The following is a 21,961-nucleotide window of genomic DNA, read 5'->3' as shown; positions in this document are numbered from 1 at the left end:
CCGGAAGTCCCGGGGGAGGGGGTGTTACGTATATCCGGCGAATAGCTGGCGGTCCCGGGTGCTGCTGGGCTGTGTTCTGTGAGGGAGGGTCGAAGCCGCCCGCCGCCGCCGGAGGAGCCCCCTTGGCCGTGAGTCGGGGGGCTGCTGCGAAGGAAGGAGCCGAGGGGCCCGTGGGGCTGGGGCGGACGGCGGGGAGGGTCGGGGCGGAGGCCGGCTCAGGCGGGGTTGCTGTGTGTGGGGGGGGGGGGGGAAGTGACACGCAGGCGGTTCTGTGGGGCCTCGGGGCTGGTTCTGGGTGGGGACGGGCCGACTTGGCCGGTCGGCTTCGTTCCCTGACAGCCCTTGGGGTATCGGGTCGATCTGCATTCCTTCGGGGGTCCCGCAGCTGTGGGGCGGGATAACAGTTTTCTTGTCTGTACTGTGTGCTCAGGTTTGCGAAACGGTTTCATATCCCGTCTCGGATGAGCCTCAGCCCTTGGGCGGGTGGGAGTCCTTGATGACTATCCTTGGTTTGAATCCTGGGGAATAATAAGGTTCGCGAGGCAGTGAATTGGCCAAGGCCCGGCCGATAGCAAGAGGAGTGTTCGAACCGGATCTCTTGACTCCCAGTCCAGTGCGGACCCCCCTCCCCGACTTTCAGCTCTGTGTTATCGTCAGATGCCCTGAGTCGAACCCCGTATTTTCTTCTTCCACCTTCCTCTTTTACTCCCTCTCTTCAGTGCGTGGAAAAATTCGTTCGTGTGCATTTGGTATAGATTAGTGTTTTCTTCATGATTCTAGCCTAGAGGTCAGGAGTGCACTTGGGAGGGTTGGCACTAAATTGTCTCTGTTACTATCTCCCTTGCTCTTGTCTTTTCTCCTTTACCTCGATCTTTCTGCTTAGGTCGCGACAGGGTACTTGTGGTGCTTTGCCTGGGGGCTTGCTTGACCTTTGATATTTACCCTGCAGCTAAGCATAGTTTCTTAGCTAAAAACCAGCAGCCTGCTATCCCAGATGTGTCCCAGGAATGGTGTCTCAAAGTTGTAATGATATGCATAAGAAATGAGTATGTAGAGAGAGTAATGCATATATTACTGGCTAATGGTCAGTATTGGCTAGTGCTTCTCTTTTTTATTTACTTCATTCTGATGTCATTCCTGAAATTTGCAAATTTTAGTTTGGGGTACATTGGCAGTGCTTTTGTGGTAGTTTAGAGTTCTTAATTTGTGGTAGTTTAGAGTTCTTAAATTTTAGAGGACGCTAATTTGCCACAAGATGCCATAAGGTGGTAGAGTGGATCAAGGATAGGAAATAAATAGAATGTTAGTTATTAAAATACCATTCAGAAGACATGGTAAGTTGTAAGGAAGAAAACTGTAGAAGATTATCTGTTTAGCTGGTGGGTTAAAGAAGTTTTATGTTTCTTTAAAAGCAGTTTTGTGAGTTGGATTTGAATTTTATGTAATATTAACAGGAAGAGCTTTGGCTTTGGCATTTAAAAAGGAAGGTTTCAGTTTTGGCACTGACACTTTTTTAGCTGAGCAGTTTTGGTTAAGTCAGCTGACCTAGGAGTATCAGCATCCTTGCCTTGTTGTTGAAAACTAAGGACTCCTGCCCAGTAGGGTTTGTGTGAGGTTGAAACGAGATGTATGTGCAGGCACTGTATAAAACTGTAAAACTACTCATGAGGGGTACAGATCCTAAGATCTCAAGGATGGAGGAGCCACTGAAGCCATTTCCTTAACTTTGGGTAGCAATGCAGTGTAACACTTTGGGTCTGTTAAGGGTTTTTATAATTTTTTTTAACATCACCTGAAGAGTTTCTCCGAGCACTTTTCCATAGATCATTTTGGAGGGGAGCAAGAATGTCAAGGGGAGATAAATTGGAAAAGTCAAACTAATTCAGTTACCATGAAAAATTCCTTAAAGAGGGGTTTTCCCATTGGAGAATTCATTGAGTTTGGAAGAATTCTAAAACGATGTGGTAAAACTTCACAAAGAGTCTATAAAAGTATTGGTTGTAACCCTGTGTAGTACACATGAATATGTAACAATGGGTTTTTTAAAAGAGTTCAGAGTAGGAGTGATCTTAAAGAGAGGTTCTCTGTAAAGGTGAGCCTGACTTCTCCAAGTTGTAGACTGAGAAAAGTAGGGAAAGATGACTGGTTTGGGGGAATTGCAGAGAAGAGACACATTGTTCTTTTACTTATCTACAGAGGAAACCTAAAAACAGGAGCTGTGTAAGTGTATTTAAGTCATTAAACTTCTTAAAGTGCCGACTAAGTTACCACATTATTTAACATGCTAAATTTGGTCTCTTCCAAAATATATATTAAGATTTTGTTTATTTATTTGAGAGAGAGAGAGAGTACAAGCAGGGGGAGCGGCAGAGGGAGAGGGAGAAACAGACTCACTGCTGAGCAGGGAGCCCGATGAGGGGCTTCATCCCAGGACCCCAGGATTATGACCCAAGTCGAAGGCAGACGCTTAACTGACTGAGCCACTTGGGCGCCCCTGCCAAAATATATTTTAATGTTACTGAAAAGGGCAAAAAAAAAACCCCCATAGTTAGTATTTTTTTTTAGAAAAGCTTTTGCCTTAGCTTCTACTTTCACCCAAACTACCAAGCCTCATTTGGCCTTCCATGTTAAAGACCCATAGAAAATAAGCATTAAGCAGTCCCTAAGGTTTATAGGTAAGGCCTTATTTTTTTTTAAAGATTTTATTTATTTAATTGAGAGACAGAGTGCACATGCCCACAAGCAGGAGGGAGGGGCAGCAGGGAGTCCAATGCAGGACTCTCAGGACTCAATCCCAGGACCCTGGAGTCATGACCTGAGCCAGAGTCAGACGCTTAACTGACTGAGCCACCCAGCCGCCCAGGCCTGATTAAAAAAAAAAAAAAAAAATTCAGGGCACCTGGGTGGCTCTGTCAGTTAAGCGTCTGACTTTGGCTCAGGTCATGACTCCAGGGTCCTAGGATCAAGCCCCGCATCAGGCTCTCTGCTCAGCAGGGAGTCTGCTTCTCCCTCTCCCTCTTCCTCTGTGCTCTCTCTCCTCTCTCAAATAAAATAAATAAAATCTTTAAAAACAAAACAAAACTCAATCACTGGATAGAAAAAAAATACCTACATACATATATATATATATATATATATGTTTCAGTTTATTTAGTTACTTATTTAAGTAGTCTCTGCATTTAATGTGGGGCTCAAAATCATGATCCTAAGATCAAGAGTCACAGGTTCCTCTGACTGAGCCAGCCAGGAGCCCTCAAATTAACATGTATTGCCTCGACTTTTCAACTTCTTTATCTAGCATTCTTTGAGTAAAGAATATAGGTGGGTTTTTGTGGGTAACCCTGTTAAGGTCACTAGTAAAAGTAACAAAAGTAAACTTTTGTTTACTTTTTAAAACAAAAGTTCATGAAAGTTGTATTTGAGAGCAGTTGGTCACATCTAGTGTAGCCTTGTGTTCACATGCTCTTGCTGATGGAGAGTGAAGGGGGATGGGGACTGAGTCCTGAGAGTCTTGCTGATGGGGATCTTTTTTTTTTTTTTTCCTGCACCAAATCTGAGATACTGAGGCAAAAGTTCAGAGACCAGAAAATGTTGAACCTGAGAAACTTTGACACCACCACTGGCTTTAGATCTTACCCTCTTAACTCCTTTCAGAGTCCTCTTGCTCATTACCAGTGTATGTAGACCTTTTAGTAGCTTTGGGTCATCTTTTGTTTTGTCTAGGCTTATGGAAAACAGTAGGAAAAGTGGTCTTAATATTAGTACTAATTAGTGTGTGTACTTGGCTAGGAACCTACTTCTATGCCCTGAACAAGTATTCTTATTTTAAAGAAATCCCTATTTGTAAAATGGGTTAGGTCTTGGTTACTCACATTATGAAAAGATTCTCTTATTCATGGTTCTCCATAATAGTGATATCGTTTCTTTTTATAAGTTGACACACAAATCTGTAAGAGGGGTTAAATAAATATTGTTAAGAAACATAGCATTAGTGGGGTACTTGGGTGACACAGTCGATTAAGCTTCTGACTCTTAGTTCAGCTCCAGGTCATGAGCTCGGGGTTCCCTGCTCAGTGGGGAGTCTACTTGAGATTCTCTCGCTCCCTCTGCCCCTCCCCGCTCCCGCGAGCTCTCTTTCTTTCTCAAATAAATAAATAGATCTTTAAAAAAAAATAATAGTCATTGGTAAGTGGGGCAGGGCAAATTATGTCAGCCATTAGGATTTTGGTGACTGTTTTTTAGAGCTGTTTACAAGGAAGGGTCAATATGCTTTCATTCTTATTTTCTGCTTAGTGTATTGATGTGATGTTTTGATCTAGATTATTGATGGGACTGATTTCGTAGAGGTTTTGCTAACTGGTATAGACAGCAGCCATGTATCTAGGGAATGTGAATGAGCAACTGCCTGGAGGAGAAAAGAGGAAAGTATATCTTTAACTCCTAGTCCTTGGAGTATCATAGATTGAAAACTGATAGAAAATCAGGAGTTTGTGCAGATCTGAGGACCCCAGAGACTTCCCTCCAGGGTGCAGAATCCTTTATTTTCTTACACCTGAAAACATGGGACAATAAACATGCATCAGGGCTACCGAATAAGGGTTAACTTCTCCAGAGCTGTACTAGGATTCAGAAAGCTAATGTTTGCCGCTTTCATATTTTCTACAGGTAGTAAGCATTAATAATGTCTTTCATCTTTGAGTGGATCTACAATGGCTTCAGCAGTGTGCTCCAGTTCCTAGGTAAAGCCATTTACTTGAAATATATCATAGGTTTCAGACTTTGTACATTTCCTCCAGCAATCTAAATACAAGCAGCCTTTGGTAAGCAGAAAGCAAAGTTATGTTAAATTTTTTTTCTTTTTTAGGACTCTACAAGAAATCTGGAAAACTTGTATTTTTGGGTTTGGACAATGCAGGCAAAACCACTCTTCTACACATGCTCAAAGATGACCGATTGGGCCAACATGTTCCAACATTACATCCAAGTAGGTTTGAAAATACCAGGTGACCTTTTGATATTTGAAGGTCAATGTCACGGTTTGGGGATGAATCCCCAGTTGATTGATTTCTTGAGGTCTCAAAAGACAGCTCACTTGAAAAAAATTATCTGTACGACATTCAGGTCATATACCCCTAAATCTAACCCTCTGGGACTCTGTCAGTATCTGTTCTCACTAGTTCTGTAAGGGGACACATCTCCCATGTCTACTTCTAAGAAGCAGTAGACACTTTGGAGAAAAAGAAAGTTGGCTTTTTAGAATAATTTAAGAAATGTTTTCACCCTTGTATCCTTTTCTTTCCAAGGTAAAAGCTTCATTAAATTTTGTGTTTGTATTAACTTACAGTACTGGGAGCTGGGCCTTGTTGGATGGAAGAGTTTATGTCTTTTTTCTATTTTGACAATTTTTCAGCATCAGAAGAGCTTACAATTGCTGGAATGACATTTACAACTTTTGATCTTGGTGGGCATGAGCAAGGTAAGAGATGATTCAGTGGAAGAATGGTATTGACGTATGGTTCTTTTTATACCCTTTTTTTTTTAAGCATTGTGACATTTTTACCTTTTAAATGGTGATTAAATTATGGTTGAGATCTTATCACTTAAAATTGTTAAGTACTTTCAAACTTGTCAAAAGTTGCATAAATACAGAGAACTCCACTCCTTTATACCTTTTGCCCCAATTTATTAGTCTCTATGTAACACATATTAAGTTATCAAACCTAGGAAGTTTTATTTTTATCTACTCTGTAGTGTATATTTCTCTTTTTGTCAGTTGTCTCCATAATCTCCTTCATAGCACTTTTCCTCTTGAACAAGATCTAGTACAATATCAAATTTAATCATGTCTCTTTTATATCCCTTAGTCAATGGAGTGTAAGTATGTAGAAAATTGTTATTATTTGTAAGTAAGTTCAGATTTGTCAAAAGTTGCAAAAATAATACAGTGATATACTTGTGACCACTCTGATCTATTTTTTATACTCTATCCATGTGGAGCGGTTGGTAGAACATTTCCTTCTACCTTATTGTTCTTGTAGTACATTTTGCCTTATGGAGGCCATGTCCATTTGGTTCCTAGATTCCTATCAGGTATCTTGTGTGGGTTTTGGAGATACATAGAATGGGGCATCTTTTTCTGATGGACACTTACTTCACATTTGGCAAGACTTTAGGCTTAGGAGTAAAACATTTAAGATGTGAAAATAAATATTCTGCGAAGTAGGAAAAAGAAACTATTGAAATTTTGTGAGATTTATTCATTTGTTATTGAGTTGAGAAGTCTCCTTTTGGAGCATTCATTATATTAGGTTGAATCTAATACAGCTTTTTAAAAGCGTAGTTAAAAGAACAGAATATTGGTAATTTTAATTTTTTAGCCAAGTAAGTTTAACCAGAAATCTGAGTGATCCAAATGATTTTATAGTCAGTGATTTCATTATATAATTACATTTATTTCAGTCCTTTAATATTTATATCCCACAAAAATCATATGTAGTATGATCACAATCACATAAAATACCTGCATAGAAAAAAGATTGAATGAATATATAGGAAAACATTAGCAGTAGGTGTGTTTCTCTGGAGGATTATAGATGATCTTGTATCTTTTTTTTCTATAATGAGCTTGTATTTTCATTTGGGTAGGAATGGGTGTATGGTGGCTTTTCTGTTTCTTTCAAAAGGATTTGTAACTGTTTACAAATTTAAATTCAGAGATAATACAGTTGTAAGAACTGAACTGAGACCATTTGGAGAATGCAGCAGGAAAGATGTTTTTAAACCCCTCAACTGAGACTTAATGTGTTATTTGGTGTGATAAATTTAGCTTTCAGGTTTTGATAGATTAAGAAGGGGGGGGTGTGTTACATGTAGTTTTGTTTTGTTTGAGGCAAATTTATTTAACAGACTTACTTTATCACAATAACTTGCCACCATTTTACAGAAATTACTAAAATGCTATATATTTGGAGATTTCCTTTTCTTAAAAAAAACTTAAAAATTTTAACTTCTAAAAGTAGGCCAGGCTCATGGCGCGTGGCTGGTTCAGTCAACAAAGCATGCAACTCTTGATCTCAGGGTCGTGAGTTTGAGCCCCACATTGGGTGTAGAGATTACTTAAAAAAAGGTAGTTCAAGCTCCATGTAACAAATTGAATACACACACAGCATATGAATATGGAAGGTAAAAGGTGGAAATTCCCCCAGCCTCTCCTTCCCCATCCCACTCTTTAGAGGTAACCATTATTAACTATTTGATGTAGAGATGCTTTGTTATTCATCCCAGTGAAAGTAACTAGAGATGAATGACTTAGAAATTAAAGTATTGCTTCCCAAACCATTATCACTTCATGGCATAAACAAAAAAATAAATAAAATTTATAAGGCCTCCTGGGTTAAATATGGGAGACTGAGGTAATTGCCTGGCAACTTCAACCACCTGTCAGGCCCAATCTCCTGAGGATGGACGGAGCAGGTGTTTCAGTACACGTACACATTGGTTAGTTAGGAACTGACTTGGAACTAATGGTATGTGGACAGGTAATTTGCATCTTGATGAATTTGGCTTTCGGGGTGAGGTAGGTCATTTAACTGAGTAAAAGTGACTGGGTGTCAGACAGTAGGGAGTGGTGGAAACTTTGCCAAATGGAAGAGCCCAGACTTCATCTAAAGGGGTCGCTACCACTCAGTTCCAGCTGATTAGTGACATGTAGGTAGGTATGTGTGGGATTGCCAGATGTTGCAGTTTTTCCGAAAATCAGGCAGAAAACCTTGATTTTTTAATTTGAAAAAATCAGATTCAGTTCATACGCCATTAGTGTATACCCTTTGTTCTGATTTAATACTGGTTAGGACTTGGGGAATCTATATGGAATTGAATGCTATTGAAACCTATCCAAGGTTTGCCCATTTTAGGGCAAAAAAAAGATAAATTTTTCAAAATATGTATTTTTTTTTTTTTTTTTTGATTAATGCAACTACAAACTTTGTCTTTTAGCACGTCGGGTTTGGAAAAATTACCTCCCAGCAATTAACGGGATTGTCTTTCTGGTCGACTGTGCAGATCATCCTCGCCTCATGGAATCCAAAGTTGAGCTAAATGTACGATTATATTTTTTCTTTTTATGGTCTCTGTTTCTTTTAAGGAATATAGGTCAGTAGCGCTAATACTTCAGCATTCCAGTTACCATTTGATGAAAGTCCTAGTTACAGTAAGAAGGTGTTTTAAAATCTAAGCCCTTGCTTTTCAGTGTCCTGAGGAAACTCAGCTTGAACTCCAGAAAGTTAACTTTGTTTATATCTATCATAGGGTGACTGTCCAGTTTGCTCCCACACTCCCCAGTATGTGCCTGTTGCCCCAGCATAATGAACGCCTTTTTCCTTCCCATATCATGGATGGTCCCCGTTTTTGAAGCATTGGGAGAGTGAAACCTTAAGAGAGAGATGAAGGGTTCTTTATGTGTTTGAATCTGGGTTCTCACTCTGTGCCTGCCCACCTTTGCACTGAATGACTTTGTAGACCTTAGTTAGCAGTCTATTCTCAGTCTTCAGTTTGGGTCACAGGCAGCATTTGATACTGTCATGTTTTCTCCTTTCTCAACATTGCATTTTCTTGGCTTCATAGTTCTTGTCATATTGCCTTTGTTAATCCTTACTGGGTCACCCTGCACCTCTTCTTTTTATTTGATTTGTAACTGTCTCTCTGCATTCTTGTTCCTGGCAATTTGAACCTGTGCCATGTTTATTTGTGAGTTTGTGAGTATGTTTCTTGAATCTATAGCTCTGGTCTCATGTAGAATCGCTTATAGGGCATTCCTTCCCTTACTTGACCTCTTGGCATTGGCATTCTCTCTTTTCGTTGAATTCCCATTTGCATTCTTGGGTTTGGTGTGCTCTCTCTGGCTAATACTTCTCAGATTCTTGCACAAGCACCCATTCCCCTGCTTAAATTTTGGTGTTCCCTAGGGTCTGTATTTTATCCTAGGCTAGTTCAGCCTACTCTCATTCCTTCATCTGCCACCCACAGGCCAGTGACTCCCATATGGATTTCTCTTGTTTAAACCTCTCTTGAGCTCCAGCCTCATACATAATGCTATCTACTAAAGAACTCCACCTACCAATTCCAGTCTCCCAGAATGGAACCATTCCCCACCATCTACCTGGACATGTGGTCCAGATCCTGTGAATGTAGATTTCAGTACCACCCTGCCACATTCTGTAATGCTAGAAGGAACTTTTCAGACTTACCATTGGCCTCTTTAATATCCTTTAATAGATCTCTATCACCTTCTGGATAAAATCCACAAATCCTTTGCACAGCAAAGACTTTGCATAAAGTCTTCCCTGATCTTTCCTCTGTTTATTTCTCCAGCTTCTTTTCTCTTTATTGCCTACCTTGAACTACATTCCAAACAATAGAGAACAATTTGTCCTTCCTTCAGTATGCACAAGTTGCTGTAGGCTTTCTCATCGGACCCCCACCCACTTTTGCTGGTAAATTAAAAAAATGTCCTTTCAGAGATCCCGGAGTTCAGCCATGACCTCTTTTAGGAAGCTTTCCCTGACCTCTTGGACTTAGACTCGCCACCTTATCAGTGTCTGTGGTCCTCACTGGTTTTCTTGTAGGTCTCTTCATCAGACTGTGAACTTAGAAGGGACCGACCTTTGTTTCTTTTTGAAACCCTTGCACTTAGCAAAGCATCAGACATACAGTAGGCATCTGGTTAGTATTTAATCAATGAATGACATCCTTACTCTGATTTTATCTAATAATCCCTGGAACCTAAGATGGTCGAAAGTATGTTCCCCTTTATCCCTTCAGCTCTACTCTCCTTTCCAAGCTTTTCCTGTCAGTGGGCACTGGATTCCCAGGCTTGAAATCTGTGCCAGCTCAGGCCCCTCTTTACCTGTCTTATCATCTAGACATCAGTCTCTTCACTTCTTTCTCCACAGTGCCTGCGGCACTATTCCTTGGATGCTGCCATCCTGGGCTAGGTCACTGTCTCTTATCTGAGCACACGTAGATACTTTGTATGAATTCAATGTGTTCTTCTACACGATTGTTTTTTAAGATTTTATTTATTTGAAAGTGGGGGTGGGAGGGGCAGAAGGAGAAGCAGGGAGCCCGACATGGGGCTCTATCCCAGGACCCTGAGATCATGACCTGAGCCGAAAACAGACGCTTAACCAACTGAACCCCCCAGATGCCCCCTTACACACAGATTCTATTCAGTAATTTCTGGATTTGGGGTCTTTAGGATCTACTGCAGCTAACTTCTCAGGCATCATAATGTTGATCATGCCTTCCCATTCTATTTTACTGTGTGTCAACATATAAAGACAGGCAATTCTCCATGTGGCTTTCTGAATTCTTTTCTTACTGTAAAGCATTGCTTATATTCTTCCTTCTCCTTTCCACCTGTCCAAAACCTGCCCTTCTTTCAGAGCTTAGTTTGGGTTCCTCAACTTTGCTAAGACTTTCCTTAAGTCCACCATTTCCCCTGCCATTTGATTTCCCCGAATGTCTTCTGGTATTTATATTCTGTCCCTATTCATTGTGACAATCATACACTTGCCTTGCTTTGTTGACAGATGTGTATGAACATAGAGTGAGGATTTCTCGAGGCCAGGGATATGTCTTATCTCTTTGTATCCCTATCAGTGCCTGAGATAGTGCTTTGCACACATTGGGCACTCATTGTATATGCGGGGACTTCCTGTCGCCATCTTTGAGGCTCTGTAGCCAGAGCATTCAGTCTTCTAGGACTGTGCTCAGTGGATAGCCTGAGGATGGTCTGTGGCTGAGTGATTTATCTCAGAGTTAAGGTTGGGGCAGTTCTGCTGCCCTGTAAATGGACACAGCCTTAAGTTGCAATTGTTTTGAGGCTGTTAAGGGATTCTTACCTAATGTCAAGGTAATTTTGAGGAGTTTCTTACCTAATATTAAGAGTGTTGTATAACGTGAAGACTTTTAGTTCATCACTCAGGTATAAAGATGATCAGAATTTCTCTTTACATTTGATACTTTGTAGACAAGTGAAAGTCCGGGTGGTTTTCATGATCTGGTGGGCCTTCATAGATTCCTCACCTAGCTCTTTTATGTTGTCTTTAGGCTCTAATGACTGATGAAACAATATCCAATGTGCCAATCCTTATCTTGGGTAACAAGATTGACAGAACAGATGCGATCAGTGAAGAAAAACTCCGTGAGATATTTGGGCTTTATGGACAGACCACAGGAAAGGTAAGAGAAAAATCATCAGGGGACATATTATTAAGGAAATTCACAGCTGTTGAGACATTCATATTTTGCTATCTAGATTTTACTTGTCTTTCAAAAGTTTAACTGGGCCTAGGATTGGTTTTACCATAGGTGATTTGTAGTCATTCAGAAGGCAGGGGCCTATTCTTTCACTGTTTTCTGATGAAATTTTCCTCAGGTATATGAGGATGAAGAAATTGGTAGGAAAGGCAAACTTACCAATTTAAGAATTTTCTGACTCTCTTTTGATTCTAAATCAGAGAAATCTTTTTTGAAGGAGGCCTTCTTTTTTTTTTTTTTTAAAGATTTTATTTATTTATTTGAGAGAGAGAATGAGATAGAGAGACAGCATGAGAGGGGAGAGGGTCAGAGGGAGAAGCAGACTCCCTGCCGAGCAGGGAGCCCGATGCGGGACCCGATCCCAGGACTCCAGGATCATGACCTGAGCCGAAGGCAGTCGCTTAACCAACTGAGCCCCCCGGGCGCCCTGAAGGAGGCCTTCTTAACCAGAAGTCAGTCTTGTTTTTGGCCGGAGATTTCAGGTTATGAAGAAGAGTGATCATTCATGATCACTTTCCAAGCACTGAAACCCAAGCACTGGATTATCCTCAGTGTTCTCTGCTGAGAGACGTAGGACTGTAATCCCCATTTTGAAGATGAGGAAAATCTGAGAGTTACTTGTTCAGATCTACACAGCCAAGTCAGTGATAAAACCAGGAATAGAACCTGAGTCTCTCAGATCAGTAGGTTATATGCTGTCTCCAGCTGGAAGGAGAACTCTGATGCAGAAGTGCTTATGAGAGAGAAAATCGAGATCAACTGTAGTTAAGCAGGAATTCTGTTTTTTTCAGCTTGTAGTTTTGGCATAGTCAGTTTTAAAAATTTCCCTGTTCTGGGGTCTCTGATAACCTTCTGACTTTTTTTATATGGTTTCTTATTTCTTAGTTTTACCTCTTCTTGATTATCGATTTCTTTCTAGAAACATTTGCTTTAATTTAGTTTCCCCTCTTCTGCATGAGCGTTATACAACATGAATTCTTAATTTCCTTGATATAATTTGTTATTAGTATAGATTTCTGAATGCTTGTGCTAATGAGAATGTCCTTTTTTTTTTCTTTAAGAGTTTATTTGAGAGAGAGCATGCAGAGAGAGAGAGAGAGAGAGCACAAGCAAGGGGAGGGTCAGAGGGAGAGGGAGAAGCTGACTCCCCGCTGAGCACGGGAGTCCCACTTGGGGCTCGATCCCAGGACCCTGAGGTCATGATCTGAGCTGAAGGCAGATGCTTAATCCACTGAGTCACCCAGGCGCCCCTCTTTTTTTTTTTTTTAAAGATTTATTTGAGAGAGCAGGCATGTGTGGTGGGGGGAGGGGCGGAGGGGGAGAGAATCTTGAGCCAACTCCCCACTGAGTGAGGAGCCCTATACAGGGCTCGATCTCATGACCCTGAGATCATGACCTGAGCCGAAACCAAGAGTTGGATGCTTAACTGACTGAGCCACCCAGGTGCCCCAAGAATGTCCTTATTTCCAAAGAGTCTTGGACTTCTCTCCATCAAAGAGCATGCTGGTTCTGTGGGTCCTAGTGGCCTTTTTCTTGGTTAGCTGTCATAACTTTTCAGATGATGGTGTGTTCAAAGTAAAGGTTCTTTACAGAGAGAATCTGGGAATAGAACTGTGCTGAAAGCATGAAGCTCTGGGGAAGTTATCTGCATGGCCTTGACTACGTTTCTATAATTAATTCCTACTTCCTTTGCTTTTGAGGAATAAAGAGAGTGATTTGTGATCACCCTTTCAAGCTTTTCCACCATGTGGATGCTAACAGGCCTTTCTTGGTTTTGCCTCCCTTAGGGGAATGTGACCCTGAAGGAGCTGAACGCCCGCCCCATGGAAGTGTTCATGTGCAGTGTGCTCAAGAGGCAAGGCTACGGCGAGGGCTTCCGCTGGCTTTCCCAGTACATTGACTGATGTTTGGACAGTGAAAATAAAAGAGTTTTACTTCTCTGGACTGATCCTATTCACAGCTTCCTCATGAACTTTTCTAATAGAACAAGGAAAGCTCTTCAACCGTGTCTGGCGTTGAGAAGCCAAGAGTCTCTGTCAGCTCTCCCATCGCCCAGTGGTGACATGTGCTCTTCTCCACACTGTCGGGAGGTAACGCTGCCCCATGTGCTAGTGCGGGGCAGCATCCCGGGACTCGGAAGCTGGCAGGATTTGCTGGGTACAGCTGTGTGCCATCATGGGGCACCTGAAAAGAAAAACACGTCTCACCACTGTGGTTGATTTCAAAAGAAAGTGATTCTATTTTTTAAAGAAAGTGTTGTTAATGTAATTGGTGTCCCTCCTAATTTTTTGAGTTCAAAATTTACTTGGTCCAGAGTTTTCTATTTTTTTCTTTTTGATCTAGTGAATGGCATTTAGATTCTTCATAAAATTATGCACAGAAACGTTGGAGGCCAGAGCTCAGTCAAGTGAAGTTACTCCTGTTGAGTTAGCAGGTTAGTGAGAGAAGCTCCCCGTCTCTCTGACTGCCTTGTAGTAGGTGGCGCCACCTGTGCACAGTGGAGCAGGGGAGGGCAGGGCCTGGCCTGGCGGTGGCGGCAGGCTTCCACTGTGGTCAGCCAGGGTCATTCCTCACGGTGGTGTGTAGAGCAGATGGTTGGTTCACTGTGGGAGGAGTTCAGTATAGAGTGGTTATTTTATTATTTTTACTTTCAAAGCTACAGATTTCAGACAGTCTTTGCTTTTATACTGTTACGAAACTGTTTCTCTCCATAGCACCTCTTTAATTTTCAGTTGACTTTTGCCTCATAAAAGAGAACATCCCCCATGTTGTCCTACACTGCAGGCATGCGTCGGTTACTTTTGCACAGATTCTAGGGGAAGATTTTCTGAATAGGTGAGTCACACAGGACAGTTAACAGCTGAAGGGCTTTTAATTCTGTGAGTTGAGAACTTAAAAATCTGGCATTTGTAGCATTTGTTTGGATCCAGGAAGGATTTATTTGGTGGGCTTTAAAGTTCTCACTTGCAGGATTTGGTCTTTTTATGGGACTGTTCATGAGCTCTTTTTATAGGTTTTTTTTTTGGTATGAAATTGCCTTTCTCCGTTCCAGAAATAAGCTGGGGAATCTCTAAGAACTTTGTGTAGTGTTGTTCTTTTTGAGCCAGCGTCACTTGTCATTAAGAGCTCAGTATAAAAAGCCTCAGCATGCCCAGTAGTGTGATGAGGATCATTTTCATAGCATTCCTTTTTCTTAGTGCCATGTGTAAAATTGGATTTTCATGATCTTAACCAATATTAGAGCCTTTCTTAAAATGGGGGGATGTCTTCCTTTTTCTTTAATGAGAGATTAGAAGTAGTTTCCTCAAAACTGAAAATTGTGATGAAGATGCAAAGGTTTGAACTAAATTCAGTGGAATTCTGTGTCTAATGTGAGGGTAAGGAAAGTGTGGATAACCCACTCCAGGCATGAGTGAGAGTATTACCCTTTAATGGATTTCTCACTGTTAGTCTTCAGTACTGACCTATTAGGAAAGCATACTTTCTCATTGCCAGGTACCAAATGCAGCGGCTCAGTAAAGGATAAACCTGGGGAGAGCATGCCTTTCCTCTGTTAGCAAGCAGAGCTGGATTAAAACAAAATTTTTGGTTTGGAAAGGGGTGAAAGCCTTAAATGAACAAATCTAGCTAATGGTGAATGAACTAGGTAGTTAACTTGCACACTTTTAATTTCCTTTGGCTAAAGGTAACCCATACTTCTTTATCCAGAGACTTGAGAAGTATGAACGCAGTGCTAGTTTTCTTGTTTTTTGTTTTTGTGTTTTCCTCTTTGTCCCTAATCATTTCGTAGCAAGCTAGAAAACTGGATTCTACACAGCTCAGCTCTTTGTGAAAGTGGTTTATTTTGGCCACTGGAGAAAGAGGGGATTGAAAAGTCAGCTGGCATCTATTTCTTCACAGAAAACACTGTTCTATAAAAAGATAGCAAAAGAAGCTGCTGTGAGGAGCTTGGCTCTTAACAGTGAGGATCAGAGCTTTGTACAGGAACTCCCATGAATTGAAACTTTTCATTCTGTTTTATCAGAGTGCATATATGTCCTATTTCAGGAAAAGTTAAAAGTCATTTACAAAAGAAAGTCAATCTGTATCCTAAGCATTTTAATAAAAAGTTAAAACAAACTTGCTATCTTCTGCCATTTATTTTTTCATTTATTTGCGTTGCTTGGTTCTGAGTTTGAACATCTCCTGATGTTTGTTGTGTGTGTGGTGGGGGTGGGGAAGCAAAAGTTGTTTCCTTCCTAGGAGAAGAAATACAAAGGATATGAAAGACAAGTTTTGCTACCAGGAGAAAAAAAAAGCCTAGGCCAATTCACACATTTCAAAGTAATAAATTTAGTACCATTTGAGAGGCTTCAAACATGTGATCCCAGGATTGGTGGTATACTTTCTAAACAAAATCTCCTATTAACATGCTAGCTAGCAAGGAATGAGTCCAGTTTAGCTGTTTACCATTCATCATTTTATACAAAATTGGAGAGCTTCAGTTGTGTGCTGCATTTGATAAAATAGGGAAAGGGATGAAATGTGTGCCTGTACATTTACCAGGTTTGTAGGAAGCCTTGTTTTTAGAAAACCCAAATGAGATTCTAAAACTAAAGTAATGGGACAAATAGAATGGGAAGCAAAATGCAACAGGTCCTTTTTGACCAAGCATTAAAAGTGTTAGAGTCATCTTGTGATTGAAACTAATGTCCCTGTTACTAAAGTGATGGGTTCTATGGGTAAGTGTGGATAACCCACTCCAGGGGTGAGTGAGAGTATTACCCTTTAATGGATTTCTCACTATTAGGAAAGCATACTTTCTCACTGCCAGGTACCAAATGCAGCGGCTCAGTGAAGGATAAACCTGGGGAGAGCATGCCTTTCCTCTGTTAGCAAGCAGAGCTGGATTAAAACAAAATTGGGTTCTATCGCCATGGGTTCTATGTTTATAAGTAATGTCTGTGTCGTTTGAGTTAGAGTGGCACATGAGAAGTACAGACTGAGTCAATGAGCCCAGCACTCAAGGGGTCTCACCTTGGCTGCTGGCTGTGACTGGGGACTCTTTAATGTGCTGTAAGCAGAAAAACCTGATGCATAACGAACGGTTCGTGCCGGAGGCTTGAGTGTCATTAAGGGACAATCACGGGACTCTAGAGAGAAAGAAACTCTTAATTGCTAGGAAGTTGGGATAATTAGATTTTCCTGTGATCGAGACAGCTTCTGTGTCACAGAACCAAAAGAAGGCCGTGCCTGCTATGGAAGACTGCTAATCTCAGCCCCACCTCATACTATGATGGGTCATCATTTAACTTTCTCCAGCAGGTTTGTTGGAACAGCATTAATTTTATTCGGAAATTGAGGCAGAAAGGTTATGTAATTTAAGTAGTAATTGAATAATTTTTGTTAATGCTGACATGCGCTACAATAATCTGGGCTGTTGCCTGTGTTTGTATGGCCTGTGTGGGGGGAAAATGCTGCCTGTGACATAAAATTCAGATTTCAGCGTCCAAAGGGAAGTTTTACTGGAGCACAGCAATCCATTCCTTTAGCTTTTGCCCTGCTACGACTGCACACTTGGGTATTTGAGAGAGCATATGGCCCGCAAAACCTGAACCACTGAGGCTCTAGCCCTTCACGGAAAAAGTGTTTGGCCCCCGACCTAGATAAATCCTAGGTGTGGTTACAAATGTTATACATGGTTATGAGATGTGCACACTGCAAAGTATAGGGTTGTAGAATTGAAAAATTTGACTTCGGGTTACTGTTCATCAGTCTTAAAGGGCAATTTTATTTTGCACAAACCCAGTTTTCATCAGTTTTGTCTCGGGCTTTGGCATCAAAAGGTCCTAGGTGTAGTCCTGTGAGCTGCATGCCACCTAGTGGATTGCTGTAGGGTTAATTCACAAAATTTCAAGTTACTAACTCGGCCAAGGGGCCAAGGATTTCCTTGCCCTTATCATGCCAAGGGTCAGAGACCGCTGGTTTAGACTTGAGCATCTAGATACTCAGGTCCTATCACTGCCTGGGCAAGTCTAGCCACGACGGCCCTCATTTCTATTCCTTTTCCTGCAGCCCAACGAACAGAAAGGGGACTCCGCCTTACCCAAGCCCGGTCTCTCGGTAAAACCACACGCCACCCCACTCCCTGAGCTTATCGTCCCGGACTGCTTCGGCGCCGAGGTCGCACAGGTGGCCCGAACCAACGAGGGCGGGGAAAGGGATGGGGTCAGCCTAGGCAGCCAATCAGGGCTCGGCCCCAAGCCCAGCCAATGGGGCCGGGCAAGTTGGGGCTTAGCCAATCGGGCCCGACGAGGAAGACCTGAGTCAGTGTTTGCACCTCTCGCTTCCAGCTTTGGGTGGCGCTGCGTGGGACCCGTGGGTCCCGACCGGGGTTCTCGCTGTCTCTCTCGTTCCTCTGAAAACCCCGTGTGCACCGTTCTGGAGGACATGGCGCGGCAGTGGGGGCCCTCCATGAGGGCGGCCGAGAAGGCGGGGTGCGTGGTGAGCGCCTCCCGGGCCGGGCAGGCCGAGGCGGGCTCGTGGAGCTGCAGCGGGGTGATCCTGAGCCGCTGCCCGGACCTGGTGCTGTGCCACGGGGGCATCTTCACCCCCTTCCTGCGGGCCGGGAGCGCGGCGCTGACCGCGGCCGGCGCCGCCTTCCTGCCCGGCGACAGTTGCGGTGACGACCTGCGCCTGCACGTGCAGTGGGGTCCGGCAGCCGCGAGCCTCGCAGGCCGCGCGGAGCGGGGCCGTCCGGGCCTGTGCACGCCCCAGTGCGCCGGCCCAGAGCCCGGCCCGCCGGCCCGACCCGGCGGCGGGCGCCTCCTGCAGCCCCCGCGGCCCGCCGAGCTGCTGCTGCTGCTGAGCTGCCCGGCCTTCCGGGCCCACTTCGCGCGCCTCTTCGGGGGCGAGGCGGCCGAGCAGTGGCGCTTCGCGAGCGCGGCGCCGGACGACGAGGTGTCGGAGGAGGAGGAGGAGGATCAGCTGAGAGCGCTGGGCTGGTTCGCGCTGCTGCGCTTGCGGCCCGACCCGGAGGAGGAGGCGGCGGCAGAGGAGCAGCGTGGGCCGGTTGTGGCCGTGGCGTCTCCCGGGGCCGTGCCCAAGGGCGCGCCGCTGCTGGCCTGCGGCTCCCCGTTCGGGGCCTTCTGCCCGGACATCTTCCTCAACACCCTCAGCCGCGGCGTGCTCAGCAACGCAGCCGGCCCGCTGCTGCTCACCGACGCGCGCTGCCTGCCCGGCACCGAGGGCGGCGGCGTGTTCGCGGCGCGGCCCGCGGGGGCGCTCGTGGCACTCGTGGCCGCGCCCCTCTGCTGGAAGGCCCGCGAGTGGGTGGGCCTCACGCTGCTCTGCGCCGCCGCCCCGCTCCTGCGCGCCGCCCGAGCCGCTCTCGGCCGCCTGGGCCCCGGCACCCACGCCCTGGCCGCCCTCCTGCCGCAGGAGATGGGCGCCCCGTGGGGCCTGCCCCTCCGAGACCCCGGGCCCCCGTGGGCAGCTGCGGCCGTGCTGGTGGAGTGCGGCACCGTCTGGGGCTCCGGAGTGGCCGTGGGGCCCCGCCTCGTGGTGACCTGCCGGCATGTGGCCCCTCGGGAGGCGGCCAGGGTCCTGGTGCGCACCACGCCCCCCAAGTAAGGCCCGCAAGGTTGCCCCAACTCTGCCCGCCTCCCGCCCCCAGGCTCTCAGATCGTAACCGAGGAAAATGGAGGCCTTCTGGCGTCATGCTGATGCTTTGATGGTGTAGTGCGGATAGAGATCTGAGTCAGTCCCCTCATCCTCGGCATTCAACCCCAGTGTAGGGGATACGGGGCGTCCTTCCTGGCAGGGGGTGAGTGGGGCTTGGGCAAGATGCCAAGCGACTCCGGACTGGGGGACTGTGGCGAGTCCCAGCATCCCTGACTGGGCGTCTTTGAACACCCCCTCCTCCCAGCCTGAATTCCTTTTGAACTTTGACTGCTCTGTCTCCTAGCCCTGCACCCACACTCCACTAGGCCCCTTGAATGGAGACTTCGCCGCCCTGTTCTCTCTCCCCTGAGAGCGGTAGTGGGGTCTCAGAGGCCCAGAATGCTGCCTTCCTGGGGTCAGGAGAGGGGCCTCTTACTCTTACTTGATTGCTCTCTTAGACCTTAAGCGGAACTTCCCATCCGGATAAAAATGACAGTGTGGAATTCCACCTAATTAGAACGTGGGAGTGGGGCCGAGCACACAGATGTACTGGAATGATCTCTGGGTGATCCTGGCAGCCAGGTTGGGACTTTGGTCACTTACGTCTCTGCAGGGAAAGCACTCTTGGCCCCTTTTCTTCCATTTGCCCGGCAGCAGGGACAAAAGCCTTGGCTTCCTGGCTTGGGTTTCTAGTACCCGTTTTGTTTCTGCGGTAGTTCCAGGTGCTCAACTTAGGAGCAGAGGGGTTATTGCACCTTGGTGTTAATGCCTGAGGTTCTGTGCCTGGCTCAGCCTAGCCTTGCAGCCCAGGCCTTTCCAAATCCCTCTCCTGAATTTCCAGTGTTAACCCAGCCTGGCTTTGCCGTGGGGTGTCTCCCTGGAAGCCAGCAGGACGGCCATGGCTCTATAAGGAAGACTGGTAATGAGGATTTCCCGAGGGTGTGGTGCCCAATCCCCCGGCCCAAGGACACACACACTTGCTTATAGGGAGTCCACGGGGTCTGTTGGAAGGTGTCCCTGCAGAGTGTAGCGGGGAGCCCCTGTGTGGTCCTGGGCAAGCCAGTCTCTGCTCCCTCTCCCTGAGTTGACCTGTAAAGTCTTGGAACAGAGCCTGGCGTACAGTGAGAGCTATAGAAGTGCTGGCCTTTATGTAACACAGGGACACAGGATCGAAATCCTACGTCTGCCTCACCAACTGGCAGGATTGTTTGCCCGAAATGAGGCAGTGAAAGAAAACACTGGGAATGTGTGCCCTGGCTTCTGCCACTTACTGTGTGACCTTGAGGAAGTTACTCAACCTCTCTGGCCCTCACATGCACCATTTAAAATGGCGGTAACACCAGCGCCTGGTTCTTAAGGCTTCGATGAGAACGAAAAGGGTGTGCGTAGAGCATTAACACCTGCCCTGGCCCACAGTGCTCCCCAGGTGCCAGGCATTAGGAATATGGGGAGGCGCCGGGGGCTTACACAGAAGTATGAAGCATGTTTGGAAGTACCACAGGATGGCCGAGGGCGTGCCCAGAGATGCCTGCCTGGCACGTGTCAGGGCTGTTGCCAGACCCGTCAACCCCCAAGTCCGTGGCTTCTACAGTCACTCTCATCCCCTTGCTTCCTCCCAGTGCTAAAGGGTCAGAAAGCTAGCCCGTCACTTTGTTTCCCTTGCTCCTAGGAGTGCCACGATCTGGGGACGTGTGGCATTTGCCACTCAGGAGACCTCCCCCTATGACGTAGCGGTAGTGAACCTGGAGAAGGACCTACACGGTGTCCCCCTGCCGGTGCCGGCTGAGCATTTCCATGAAGGTAAAGGGCAAGGGGCCCTCTGGTCTGGGGGGGGAGCTCAGGAGGCAAAGTCAGTGCTGAGCCCTCTTAACCCTCTAGATCAGGGGGCCAGTCCTCTAGGCGGGCTCCCTGCCCCAGCCCTGCTGGAGTAATGAGTCAGGGTGGCATGAGGCTGGGGTGAAGTCAGCCTGGTTTCAGCGCTTTGGCTGGGGTTGCTCTTGGAGGCTTTCCTGCTGTGCCCAGCATGCCCCAGGTCCTGGCGAGGGGCAGAGGTTGCAGGTGGGATCCCTGGTGAAGGCTAAGGCACACCTTTTTCCCTGAGGCCCTGCAGTAGTGTAATGTGGAGGGACTGAGTGTGGGTTGGTGGCTCCTTGTAACACTGCAGGCTGGCCAGAGCAGTGTTAGACTTTGGAAGCTCCGGTGGCATGGCATGCTGCCTTGGGAGTGCCACAGGTCTCACTGTGGGGATGCACACCGTGAGCTCTCTCAGTTGGCATCTCTTCTGCCACTTGCTAGCCCTGTGTCCCTGGACAGGCAACTCCATATTCTCTGCCTCAATTTCCACATCTGTAAAATGGGAATAATGCTCTCTACTCCTGGGCATTATGAGGAGTGGGTGAGACGTTGCCTACAAAGCGTTTAGCCCTGTACATTCAGAGCACTTGCTAAAGGAAGTTACTGGCAGGTAGTTGGTCATCATCATTACCACCTTTTTTCACCAAGAAACTTCTTAGTCCAAGGAGGAGATGGGTGTTAATGTCACAAACATTTATTATTTTCATTTTTTAAAAAGATTTTATTTATTTATTTGTCAGGGGGAGCTGCAGGCAGAGGGAGAAGCAGGCTCCCCACGGAGCAAGGAGCCTGATGTGGGGCTCGATCTCAGGACCCTGGGATCATGACCCGAGCCAAAGGCAGACACTTAACTGACACAAACATTTATTGAGCACGGGGCTGGGTGCCAGGGACCCTGAAAAGTAACTCCCCGGTCCAGCAGGGAAATGAGGGCCGGAGAACAGCCTGATGCCAAGAACAAGTGGTGAGCAGGTGCTGGGAGCTCAGTGGACGTCCTGGCCTCTTCCTGTGGGGACCTGGGTCAGACTTCCTGGAGGCAGGAGCCTGAAGGGCAGAGAAGGTTTGGAACTTCGGAGAGGGCAGGGAGCAGGTTGGGGAGTGTGTGAGTCCTGTCAGACAGAGGTGACTCCCCACCTTCACCCTCCTT

General features: G+C 45.6%; 2 protein-coding genes and 1 long non-coding RNA gene across 8 annotated transcripts in view; 2 read left to right on the top strand and 1 right to left on the bottom strand.

Moving 5' to 3' along the window:
- On the top strand, positions 1–15,443 carry SAR1A (secretion associated Ras related GTPase 1A). Of its 2 annotated transcripts, none has more exons than XM_027596947.2 (7): positions 1–128; positions 4,666–4,739; positions 4,865–4,984; positions 5,411–5,476; positions 7,996–8,099; positions 11,110–11,241; positions 13,107–15,443. In XM_027596947.2, the coding sequence occupies exons 2-7, from the start codon at positions 4,682–4,684 to the stop codon at positions 13,221–13,223; spliced, it is 597 nt and encodes a 198-aa protein (XP_027452748.1). In that variant the 5' UTR covers positions 1–128; positions 4,666–4,681; the 3' UTR covers positions 13,224–15,443. The 2 variants fall into 2 exon arrangements, with proteins under 2 accessions (XP_027452748.1, XP_027452747.1); XM_027596946.2 differs by having other exon boundaries at positions 5,345–5,476.
- Positions 15,444–16,635: 1,192 nt separating this feature from the next.
- TYSND1 (trypsin like peroxisomal matrix peptidase 1) overlaps positions 16,636–21,961 on the top strand; it is an 8,855-nt gene continuing 3,529 nt past the window's right edge. For all 5 annotated transcript variants that reach the window (XR_003520418.2, XM_027596937.2, XM_027596940.2 and 2 more), the window contains exons 1-2: positions 16,636–18,926; positions 20,630–20,760. Coding sequence is in view for 4 of the 5 variants with exons in the window: in XM_027596937.2 (XP_027452738.1) it covers positions 17,749–18,926; positions 20,630–20,760 (1,309 nt within the window). In the remaining variant the exon portion in view is untranslated. The remainder of the gene's footprint in view (positions 18,927–20,629; positions 20,761–21,961) is intronic.
- Positions 20,779–21,961, bottom strand: part of LOC113923809 — a 14,244-nt gene continuing 13,061 nt past the window's right edge. The window contains exon 7 of the long non-coding RNA XR_003520420.2: positions 20,779–21,858. This is a non-coding gene — a long non-coding RNA (uncharacterized LOC113923809). The remainder of the gene's footprint in view (positions 21,859–21,961) is intronic.

The sequence above is a fragment of the Zalophus californianus genome, chromosome 15 (assembly GCF_009762305.2).
Source record: "Zalophus californianus isolate mZalCal1 chromosome 15, mZalCal1.pri.v2, whole genome shotgun sequence".
Taxonomy (NCBI): Eukaryota; Metazoa; Chordata; class Mammalia; order Carnivora; family Otariidae; genus Zalophus; species Zalophus californianus.
This window is presented reverse-complemented; position numbering and strand designations above follow the sequence as displayed.

Coding starts and splice junctions, on each gene's coding strand:
- SAR1A (XM_027596946.2), top strand. CDS start 4,682: ATGTCTTTCATCTTTGAGTGGATCTACAATGGCTTCAGCAGTGTGCTC. Junction 4,985..5,344: donor TGTTCCAACATTACATCCAA/GTAGGTTTGAAA, acceptor ATTAACTTACAG/TACTGGGAGCTGGGCCTTGT. Junction 5,477..7,995: donor TCTTGGTGGGCATGAGCAAG/GTAAGAGATGAT, acceptor TTTGTCTTTTAG/CACGTCGGGTTTGGAAAAAT.